The sequence below is a fragment of the Ambystoma mexicanum genome, chromosome 7p (genome assembly GCF_040938575.1).
Source record: "Ambystoma mexicanum isolate Mex_15411 chromosome 7p, UKY_AmexF1_1, whole genome shotgun sequence".
Lineage (NCBI taxonomy): Eukaryota > Metazoa > Chordata > Amphibia > Caudata > Ambystomatidae > Ambystoma > Ambystoma mexicanum.
In genome coordinates, this window is record NC_090939.1 from 76,727,604 (window position 1) to 76,739,999 (window position 12,396).

Sequence of the window (12,396 nt, forward strand, 5' to 3'; positions counted from 1 at the left end):
CCAACACTGCTTAAACTAGGGCAGGTTAAACACAAAGAAAAAAAGAAAGTGAAAAGTGACACTGGAAAATACCAGGGTCTGGAAATTGTGTCTGTATTAGATATGTATTGTGATGATTGTACAGATTTGTGCTCATGAATGTGTATAAATGAATTGTTTGGTATGAAACGATCTTATTTTGATACAAAATAAAAAAACTGATGTTTTTACTAGAAATTAATAATTCTATGGTACTGGTTTGAATAACTAGAGGTAAGGAGTGCGACATAATAGCCTTGGCGATTGTTGCTTTTTGATTTTGCTAATCTTGGCAGGCAATGACACTTTTTATGAGCTGCACTGATCATCGGTCAGAATGTCCACCCTCCTGCAGTAGGCAACTGGTCAGGCATCACCCTTTTCCTCTTCAAGAGCCACGTCCCTTGTGAAATCACCATCTGACTTTAACACAAGGATGTCAACTCTCACTGAAAAAGCAATGACAGGCAAGTAAAATGACAGAGCGAGCAGACCCAAGGTGTTGGGGGGGGGGGGGGCGGAGACAATTCTCTGGCTAGGCCAGGCCCATGTCTCCCTAAAGGCTACTTCAACATCGTCCACGCCATATGCAGCTATAGTGATGGCAGTTCACCCCTCCATAAATTGACAAGTGAAAGGATTAAAACCATGTGGATTGCCTAAAGCTTAGCGTGTGCAAATCTAGAACAGATACTAGCCTGGAGAACAGCAGCTTGAGGTTGAAACAAAGATAAGGATTCTAGTATCCTGGTACCACAGTCACCAATCCACCCAACAGCCCCCACACATTTCCTACATCATCAAAAGGGTCCCATTTCCACAGCGGACAACTTTGCCAGTAGATTACACTGCATACCTTTGGAACTGCCCATTAAAGATTTTGTTTCATAATGGGGCCGTCACATGCCCCTTGGCTAAAGATGTACATTGTTATATCAAACTGATCGAGAAATTTGCAGACGATGACGCATCTTTTTGTGTCTTGCCAGATGCCCACTCCATGAAACCTGAACTCTGCTCTCCAGGAATCAGGTGAATGGATGCATGGTCCTGGTCAAGGTGGCAACAGGAAAGGAATCGACAACAACCCAGCCAACCCTCAAACCTCTCCTCCATGCAGAAGCAGACCCCCTGTGTGGAAAAATGGCTTCAGATTGGCTTTCCATCTGATAGTTTTATTTGCTATAAAATCCTTTCGTTGTCATAGGTTTTGTACAAAAGAGCAGTTGATTATTCTAAATTGGCTCAGCCGATGCAAAACTGAATTTGAGAACCCAGTAACATCGGCCAAAGTTAAAAAAGAAAACAGAGTGAAAACACTTCTAGGGTATCCACGCTCTGTGATGGGTCCCCAAGGCAGCCCTCCACCTCTGAACCCTTCCAGCAACACCGACACGGCTGCGCCCTCTCTGCCTTCCAGCGGTACAAGAGGCACTCCCTCATGGGTTCTCCCTCATGGGTTCTTCGGAGGTTTGTAGTGAATTCTGCAGCGCTCGTTAAACACCTGGGAAGAGAAAAGAAGCCAGGAATGATGCACACATCCCTTTCAACAGATTCATCATCACTTCAGCCAGGTGAGTCCCCTTTCACTTTTGGTTGGTCTAGGGGGTCTTATAGAACACGCTGCCAGCACAGTTGCAGTACTACAATAAGGGTCGCAACTGGACCAAGACAAACAGAAGGTGATATGATGAGAGCATGATATGGCATTTATAACGCACCTATAAACAAGTGTTTCAAGGCGCGACGTGGCAAGGGAGGGGGAACAGAGGGAAGACAGAGACAACGATCTTACTAGGCCAGGAGACATTCAGATCATGCAAGTGCATGGGAAGGGGACAGTGCAGTACATGGGATAAATAGAAGAAATAAAAACAATAAATATAAAATACAGCCAGCTGGTGGCAAGTGCAAGGGTAAGGGTAAGTGCAGACATCATGTGTCAAGTGCTGCTAGGGGACTGTAGGGATATAGAAAACAGTCCCCAAGTGCGGGGTTTGCCAGGGAGGCAGTGCACGTGTGCAACTGGCGGGGATGGTGACCTGGGCCCGAGCTCAGAGGGTGGCCAGGTAACCAGTGCAGTTTCAGCCAGGAATTCAGCAGGGGAGAGGAAGAAAGGAAGCAGAAGCAAAGAGGAAGGTTTTGAGTTGCTTCCGGAACCGGAGATGGTTCTCTCCAAGTTTCAGGGAGGCTGTTCCAGGGGGAGGCCCCAGCCGAAGAAAGAGATCTACCACCAACTCGTTGCTTGGAGAAGTGACTAACCCTGAGGGAGTTGTAGGCGGGTGAGTGAAGAGCTCAAGAAGGAAGATATTTGGGAAAAGAGAGTAGAAGGTATTCAGGCCCCAGGCCCCAGAAAGCCTTGTGGACAATGCAGAGGGTTTTGAAATTAATCCTTGCAGCCACTAGGAGCCAGTGCAGAGATTTCAGTCCTGGAGAGATACAATCCCTGGGCTTGAGGCCAAGGGCAAGTCTCACAGTCCTGTTCTGGAGGAGTTGCAGAGGACAGAGAGTAGAAGCCGACATATTTAGAAAGACTGTTGCAATAGTCCAGCCTAGAGAGAACCAGAGCTCTGGAGACAGTGAGCTTCAGGGGGAAAGAGAGGAAAGGAAGAATACCTCTGAGGAGGTGCAGCTGGTAGTGTGACTTCTTAGAGACGTCAGAGAGGTGAGGAGAGAAGGAGAGTGTGGAGTCGAAGATGACCCAGAGGGTTTTAGCCTTGCAGGTGGGAGCAGAAAGAGGGCTAAGAGGCTGGTCAGGAAAGGAGGGAGTGGGTGTGCCGATGAGGAGAATCTCAGTCTTACTGGCATTAAGGCAGAGATCTTCAGCGGCACAACACCCTCATTTGCATGTGGACATCCCCTTGCAACAGAAGGAATACCCCTTATGGAAGCTCCCCCATACAAATGGAAACATCCCTTGCACAGATAATGAATGTCAGCCACACACGGGAGTTTTGGGGATACAGGGCTTTGGGGAGAAGACTTGGGCAAAGTGTCAGTGCAGGCACGTCTGTACAGGTAGAATGTATCCACAGACTCCCTGCACACCCACAATGATGGGGGCTAGAGGGCTCCTATGGAGATGGGTACAGTTGAACATTGACTTGGGGCCAGCAGTCCCTGCTTCAAAGGTTGGGAAGCAAACAACACACGTGTGCTGTAGACTGCACTATTTGTTCGTTTTATTGTATGCTGTATCGCGCTTACATGTTTTCAGCAACACTAGTGCTGAGCATGCAGGTCCCTGCAGGTATTAGAAGAGCAGGTCTTGAAATGTTTTTCAAATCCTGCCCCTTGCCTCCCTGGATTACAAAGCGAAGAACTGAAACTAAACAAGCTGGGAGCAATCCAAACACTGGTGCAACCAGCCAGAAAACCAGCCAGAAAATCCACAATCCACCAATCCAAGCATTCTCGTTAGTTACACTGACGCCCGCCCATGAATTCTCGCATGGATGGATGACGAAAACGCTAAGGAACAAGGTGATGTCACAGCTGCAAGACAAGAGAAAATACAGAACTTGCAGCCAAGGCCATTTCAAATATTGGTCACGGAAGGATTTTGGGGACTGAATAAATGTGCCGCTACACATGCACAACCACTTGTAATCTAATATCTATCGGGGCGCCAGGTTAATGCCTTGCTCTGCCCAGGTGGGTACAGTAGAAACAAAAAACACGAATGAGCAAGGTCATATTGGTCTCAATGGCGTGGGGACAATCTAGAGTTGAAACTTCAGAAACAAACTGTTTCAACTCTACATTGTCCCCACGCCATTGCGCTGATCACCTGACTATTACTTTACTAAGCTCTCTAGTTTCCTTCCCAAGGAATCCTGAGAGAGTGTATAAGCAGAAAGAACCAAATGTGTCAAATATTTGTTATTTGATCAATGTAATTTAGGTACCATACTTTGTATGTTTAAACATTGAATATTCTAGGTCATACAAATTCACATGTATCAATACACCTACTGCATATGAAATAAACTAACTGCAGTATACAGATTATGTTACAATTCTGTGTCCACCATTGATGAGATGACCAGTCCAGGTTTTAGTTACTCTATTGTCAGCATTGAGACCAATATGACCTTGCTGTTTTTTGTTTCAACCACTTGTAATGTCATAACTGTTGCCGTAGTTGCATAATGTGTAACCTGGAAGGGATATATGTAAGATCAGCCTCCACTGCAGACATGTGTACAGCAAATAACTTGCATGACCCATGAGATATTCATCTTTTCAATGTCAATGAACAATTAAGTAGGATTGGGACAAATCTTCAACAATATTAATAGGAATGCTCTTCAGAGGTGCAAGCCTAATAAATGCCATTTGAAAATCTGGGTGAGGGCGACCATAAGTTTTAAAAAGGACTTCAATTGGGGGCTCAGATGAGATTTGTTTATAAAAATTGCTGTTTTTCTTTGTGCCCATTATTTGCCTTTTACAAGTCAAAGGTGATTCCTGCCCTGTTTCATGGAAAAGAATTATCATCCTTTCCCAAAAAAATCATTGGAAATTGGAGGGCATTCTCTGGCGTAAGGTCCTGATCCTCCCTAGTTGTGTCCCGATAGTGATGATTAGATGGGAGTTGGGTCTAATTTCTATGGCTTCCTTTGTCCAAAAAACGATATCTTTCTATTAAAAAAAAAGATGGAAGCGGGATCTCAATTATTGTATAATGTAATGCTTGTACAATTTATGAATCCTAACGCGGGCTGCTTGATTTTAAAAAGGAGTTGGAACGTAATTTTTAACCAAAATAATGTATCGATTGACGATTTTAGTACAACTGATACGAATAACTTTTTTTATATGGATTGGATAGCAGCCTGTGAGAAACAAAGCTCCTACACGCTTTCTACGGACCTCAGTATGGAAAACAACAAAGAGGCTATTATTACTACTTGATGCAATGCCCAGATGCAAGAATGACGAGAACCTTTTTAAGAATCAGACTCAACTTCATTCATACTAAGGAAATTCTATGTATGAGGGGGGTAAGTGCAAATTATACACATAGACTTTATAGTGGGGAAATAGAAGCGCTTAAGCATGGATTTATTTTTTCGGGAAGTGGCTGAAAAACGTGTTGACAGGGACTATGTACATGATGCAATGTATTTATCTGTATTGTCATTCTGGTGCTGCAGTTTTAGGGGGCGGACAACTCTGCTAATAATTAGGGCAGTGACTTTTTTTAAAATATGTAAAATGGATAAAAAATATGAAAGTAGTTTTAGGAATTATGCTCTTAAAATGGTTTGGGAATGGAAGGAAAGAACATTTTAGTTGGTGTTAATGCCTATAAGCATATCTATTAATTGCATTATTGTGCAAATAACTGTTTATTAAATGATTGTGTATGTATAAGGTTTGTAACAAACCAATACAGTAATAATAAAATATATAATTGTTTAATTTGACAAGAAATAACTCTTTGCCGCTTCAATATTTCCACGGTAATCCAGATGCTGCTCCTAGAGGAAACGAGGAGATGCATTATGTAGCTCCAGAGACTAATCATTACAGCCCTGCAAGTAGGCTTGGCATAGGCTTCTGGTCCCTGCACTGGAAACATCTTTCTTGAATCCTACAGGAGCCACCAGCAAGTTTTGATTGAATACATAAGATTTCTTCCTCCACTGCCAGGGAGTGTGAGAGAGAGTGTGAGAGAGAGAGTGTGAGTGTGTGTGTGTGTACCACTTGCTGCTCAGATCTCTATGGGAGGAGTATAGGGAACCCTGCCGCCCTCCCTTTCCATATGCTTTCACAGATGGTCTACTGCACCAGGTGTCCATCTGCAATCCAGTGTCAGTGCAACCGCTGCAGCTTCCATCTGCTACATGTAGAACAGAGGATAGCACAGGGGCAACGCAGAACAACAGAGGTTTGAATCCCGGATCTGCGCTTAGCAACCAAACTCATGTACAGTATTAGGCACACTATAAAAAACCAATTAAATCAATAAAATGAAATGCATGCTGTTACTGCTGGGGGTAGGAGGATTGTTTCTTTGAAGTGAGGGGAAAAAAATAAACATATCCCTCCCAATACACAACTGCTGCCATTACCGTTATTAATGAGAATTTCATATTACACCACTTTGTCAGCCACTAAGAACCCCTAAGGGTTCAAAGTTCATACCACACTGGTAATCATGTTTTTCACCCCTAGGGAGCATGTAGAAGTGTTGAATATAAAAGATCCCTACAGAAGAATGCAACTAATTGGACCTACGCGACCAGAAGAAAAGATTGTGCTTGACTCTTCATCTCAATTGAACAATTTAATTATCACCAATTTAGCAGATTGCTCCGGTCTCAGTCTAATCATTTTCACTTGTGCATTAAAGGGTCTTTAATTTTAGAAACCTACGCACCTCTTTCCGATTTAATACTGTGCCATGCCAACACGTAATATTACATCACTAAAGGAAGAAAGACTTGAGCCCAACAAGCCGAAACAGAGGACATCCATTGTTGGACACACACATACATCTTCCTGCATAGAACGGTATACATCCCGGTGGCCTAGCCCACTGCCGTGGAACGCCCCCGCACAGGGGATACAGGTTGGGAACGGAAGCAGGAAGAGAAGACCCAAGCTTAAATGGCCTCTCCAACAGCACAAGATGAGACCAAGGTGAATGCAGACTACATTAGCCAGAAGTGCTAGTCACTCTGCGGAGTAGCCATGTTTCTTTGCCAGACGACATTATAGGAGCAAAACAGAAGACACTCCAAGCGCTCTTCAATCGGATTCCCAACCATTGCAGACCTGTGTCTGTCTCTGGCACAAATCCAAAATTCAGAAACTGAACCCCAGAGTCACAAACAAGAACCCCGGATAACTCAATGCTTTTCCGTTAATGTTAAAGGTTATTGATACCGCGCACTATCACCACTGTAGTAGTCCCCTGGCGCTCTGGCGGATCTGAAAGAAGGGGGGTAGCTGAACAAACTCAGTCAACAGTTCCAAAGAGATTAATAAGTGCTGGAGTGGGCAGAGCCCACAATGCTTCCTTATGGGAATTCAAGACGAACAGAGACACCTTTAGCAGGTCACATACGTAAAGTAAGACCTGCACGTTCAGGATCACAAAAGAAACCAAAGTTCGTGCATTTGAGAATAACGCAGCAGAACAATGCCTTCGCATGCGCAGTTTTACAAGAAATTTAAAATATGCGCATTTGAGTTGGCTATCATTTGTGCATTTTATGTTAAGCTAGAGAGGGGAGCCAGTATGAATGAAGGAACGAACAGAGAAATGGTATAGGAGGGCACAGAGATGGCTGCCACAACTACCTATATAACCAAGTAACTGAGGTAGTGCCCTGAAGCAGAAAGGCAGCACTCAGAAACCTGAAAATAGATGTAGAAGCCGCAGATGCCAGAGAAACCCCAGAGACTAACATTTTCAAATAGTACTTTCAAAATACTGGTCTGCTCATGAAATTAAATCGGAAGAGAACTCAAGAAACACCTTTTCAAGGAGTATTTCCTCCTCAACAATAAGGCCATCATGGCGCCGCCCACCTCCATCCCCCCTGTCTCCCGAAACAGCTGTACCCCTCCTCGGCGCCATTTTGTATCCTACCCCCGCTGTACATCTGTTCTGTTAACTCTGGAAAGCTCTCCGTTGCTTCTCGAAGCTAGGTGTTACAACGCAAGTTGAGGGGTTGCAATGATGAGCCAGGAGACCAGGTTGGGTTAAGAGACTTTAGTGGGTTCGTGGTACATAGGTCACAGGTAATAAGTTACAGGCAGGATAAGTACATAAGGGAGGGAAGCATCCACCGGTCCCCCCTCTGTTCAGCTCATTTTCCAACTGAACAGAGAGAACCTTGGCACTCACACCAAAACATTCTAGATGGAACACTATAATACAAGCATTCCAGGCACAGGCTCACATATACTTAGGAAACAGCGAATGAACCAGGATAGGTAAGACATAACACATCTCCCCCCTTACATGACAATACAATGAAGGAAGGAAACAGAAGGAAAAGTCATAAATGGACAATATCTAAAAAAACTATCCTTCCATATCCCATCCAGCAAACCACTAATAGTCATATGCTATTCCCTTCCAATTCCATGATATAGCTAAAAATAGCTAATCCACTACAAGACACTCACCAGAACCATAATGGCCATTTATGTAACTCAGCTACAGGGAACCAGCCCACAATCTAATAAACAAACCTGACCACCTACATCATATCATTAACCCTGTTACAACATTCTCCAAGATCAAAAGCTTCTTGAAAGAAACTACAGGGTTAATACCCTCTATCTGCCTAATGCATATCATTTAGAGACACAAATTGCCTCCACATAACATCCTGCTGAGCACCAATCACATTAATGGTGACAAACAGCACCAATGTTGATACCCAACCAAATGATCAATCATTAACTAACTAACACATTGACACAAAAATGTGCCAACATAAAACCAGGTCTGTAACCTAGCTACTAACCTTGAAACACCAATGCTCACCACTGAGCACATTAACATTTGAACCTATGTAAGTTCACTACCTGAACAAGAAAATGCTCGCCACAACTAAGCATATTAAACATAGGCATGCTTAAAGGTCAAGGAACTAACCTATTACTAGACAATGAGCAAACCATGCTCTCATACTGGCAAACAGACGTTCACACAAACACAATCACACAGCTGACTTATTAATAACCTACACAGTTTGTTAAATAAACTAATGAACAAATTCAGCTTGACAAATTTGGGAATATAAAACGTTTTAAGTTACACCACCATAGCGAGTCCCAAAAGTCATGCTTGCAAAGTTCAGTTTTGACATATACCTGTGGAAAAATTGTTAGGTTAATAAAAACATTGTCAAAGTGAACATATCAAAGAAATGCAGTAGTTCTATGGCACTCACAATATCCACACAAAAACAACAAGACGAATTCAGCATAACAAATTTTGATAATCCGAAAAATTAGGTGCGCCGCAATAAAAGTTAAAAATGTTATGCCTGCAGAGTCTTTGTTGATATGTAACTGTGGGTTAGTTACTGCAAACTACACTATACATTTTATTACCTGCCATTTCTTTTGGTTGCATTAATTCCATTCCATTACCACTAAAAACCTGCTAAAAAACATTGGTGCCATAGCCATTTCCAATTAAAACTTGCCAATAACCAACATTGGCACCATAACTTTAGGTCCAATGCAATTACTAAAACACTTGCCAAACAAAACACATTGGCACCATAATAAAACACTGCTTATTGGCACATAGCCACCATATGGCTCCAAAAAATAATTCAATTGCCCACCCTTGGGTAACACTCATGCTTACAGTTTGGCACACACCAATAACTATATTCACACCAATAAAGAGACCCACAGCACATGGCCACTGTAAATCAACACTCCTGCCAAAGCTATTGGCACAAAAAACAGGAAACTCCTTTCCCAGAAGCATGTTATAGAATGCCATATAACAAACCATAAAAACTACACCACAATGCCTGCAAAATGTGACCCATGTTTTCATATATCACATTCCCAAAGTGATGCATTGCCTTCATTTTCATTTTCCAAACAACATTTTAGCATGTGATGGCCTTTGCATTTACAATATAAAGAAACGTTGCATGGGTACATTGCATGTTGCTTTTTAACTCTTAAATATCAGCTCAATAAAATGGCAATGTCACAAAAAAAAATTGCAATGTACAGAAGGCAAAACATTTTGAGATCGCACATTACACTTTCAAGAAAATCGAAAGGCAGAAACACTTTCCTGAAGATCCGATCAGACAAAATGGAAATGCTAATAGAAAACAAATGCCTGCCGCTTTCATTTTGATAGCCTTGAAATGCATCCTCCAGTCATTGCAGTACATGTAACGTTCCAGTAATGCCGAAGGTAATGAACAGTCAATCCAGCTGCGCCTTTAACTCCTACTCAGTGTTAATATGACTTGCAGCCGCTCCTTTTTACAGCATGTTCAAACGCAGCTTGTAAAAGTCTTATGAACGTGGGCGTGATGTCAAATGCCCGGCTACTTCTATGCGCATTATCGCTGGAGCCACTTGCACTGCTGATAAGCAGAGTCTCTGTCTTGTTCCCCCGACCCCTTGCTCTGCCAATAACACGCCATTGACTTCTTGTGAAGCGCCAAACTAAAAATGCGCCTATGCCTTCATATATTAAGAAGCCATTGCTGTGGCAGATGCAGAACAAATGAAAGTGAGCAGCGCTGCCCCCCAAAATCACTATAAATGTCCCTCACTAATCAGTCATGCAGGACATGGGGCGCAGTCACCTTGGGTCCGGGGGTGAGTGGGGGGGCCGGTGGATGCTTCTGGTTCCTCACTCCTTTTTGGTGGGCAACTTCCTGTGCACCATATTCCTTCTGGCACAAGTTTGCTTCTTTTCTGTCCTTTCTTGCTGCTTTTCAGCCCCAGGTACACCTCAATCACCAAAATCCTCGTCGCCAGTGTTACAACGCAAGTTGAGGGGTTGCAATGATGAGCCAGGAGACCAGGTCGGGTTAAGAGACTTTAGTGGGTTCGTGGTACATAGGTCACAGGTAATAAGTTACAGGCAGGATAAGTACACAAGGGAGGGAAGCATCCACCGGTCCCCCCTCTGTTCAGCTCATTTTCCAACTGAACAGGGAGAACCTTGGCATTCACACCAAAACATTCTAGATGGAACACTATAATACAAGCATTCCAGGCACAGGCTCACATATACTTAGGAAACAGCTAATGAACCAGGATAGGTAAGACATAACACTAGGCCCACGCTCAATAAATATCATCATCATCATCATCATCATCATTTCTGTGCAGATCACAAACAAGATTCAGTAACATCCAGAGACCACTCCATCCACCCTTGCATCAAACTCACCAATAAGCTATCCAAGGCGGGTGGAAGGTGAAGTAACAGTAATCGGGAATTAGTCTGCCTCATTTTTCTCTGCAACTCTGTCCCTAGCACAGCAGTCTCATTTTTGTTGCTCCTTACCTTGGGTCCGCCCTCGCACTTAGCGTGTGGTCCTCACTCCATGCTCTCCCTGCACTTGCCAGGGGGAGGGAGAAAGGGGGGCGAGAGAGAGAGAGAAAGGGTGAGTGAGAAAGAGAGAGAAAGGGTGAGTGAGAAAGAGAGAGAAAGGGTGAGTGAGAAAGAGAGAGAAAGGGTGAGTGAGAAAGAGAGAGAAAGGGTGAGTGAGAAAGAGAGAAAGAGAGAAAGGGAGAAAGGGAGAAAGGGAGAGAGAAGGAGAAAGGGAGAAAGGGTGAGAGAAGGAGAAAGGGAGAAAGGGTGAGAGAAAGAGAGAAAGAGAGAAAGAGAGAAAGAGAGAAAGAGAGAAAGAGAGAAAGAGAGAAAGAAAGAGAGAGAGAGAGAGAGAGGGACGCTGTTGAGCAACCCGAAAAAGGCTGCCTAGCTGCTGAGCTCTGTGGAGAGTGGACCCGAATCTTGCCACATCGGTGGTCTGAGCTTCTCCTGCTGCCTGAAATTCGCTCACAATATTCCCCACATTGCGCTGCCTGTACAGATCGAATTTCGGCGAAAATCGGCCTCTGCGAGACCCGCTATGCCACATTGCAGATTGGGGCCTGGAGGTGTGGGCTGACCCAGTCAGAGATGGAGGCCTGGCTGGGGACTCCATCTGCGGGAGGCCGTGCCCCTTGCCATGGGCCTGCCTGGTCCGCGCCTATCCCTCCCTGACGCCTGTTCCCCGCGGGCGAACTGCTGCGGCTGTATTCCCTCCTCCTGCCCCCGAGTGCTGCAGCGATCCGGCCGGCGGGCCGTGCTTCACCGGGCATCGGGCCAGTGCCTGCTGAGGCCCGTGGCCGCCCCTCTCCGCTCCGTGATCTTCCCGCCCGGCTTGGCCGTGTCAGCTGTGCGCCATCTGACAACGAACCCCCCCCCACTCCTCACCTGCTCCGCGGGTGCAGCCCACAGCCCGCGATCGTGCCCGCCTGATGGCCCACGGGTAGACACGCGACCTGACCGCGCACTCTGCGGGTCGTGGGCTGCACCCGCGGAGCAGGTGAGGAGTTGGGGGGGGGAAACTGGACTCTCCCCCCCCATTTATCTTTGCTACACTGCCATTGACACACAGACACCTTTCTGGTGCTGCGGTGGCCCTGGTGCACCTGACTCCTGGGCGTCCGTGTGCTGCGGCCCCCACTGAGATCGCCCATTCTTCCTGAAGACTGCCTACAGCCGCACTCCAGCTTGGCGGCCACCCATATCCCCCAGAGGGTGGCACTCCGCTCCCCCTGCAGGTGGCCCTCCTGCGCTTAACCCCATAGCCCAGCAACAACACAAGGGCAGGTGGTTTTGTCTACACTCTGGGCAATTGGCTGTGG

At 45.1% G+C, this 12,396-nt stretch overlaps 1 protein-coding gene across 2 annotated transcripts in view; it reads right to left on the reverse strand.

Moving 5' to 3' along the window:
• Positions 1 to 1,172: 1,172 nt before the first annotated feature.
• MIX23 (mitochondrial matrix import factor 23) overlaps positions 1,173 to 12,396 on the reverse strand; it is a 137,640-nt gene continuing 126,416 nt past the window's right edge. For both annotated transcript variants that reach the window (XM_069635815.1, XM_069635816.1), the window contains one exon: positions 1,173 to 1,522. In XM_069635815.1, coding sequence (XP_069491916.1) covers positions 1,472 to 1,522 — 51 coding nt within the window. In that variant the 3' untranslated portion in view covers positions 1,173 to 1,471. The remainder of the gene's footprint in view (positions 1,523 to 12,396) is intronic.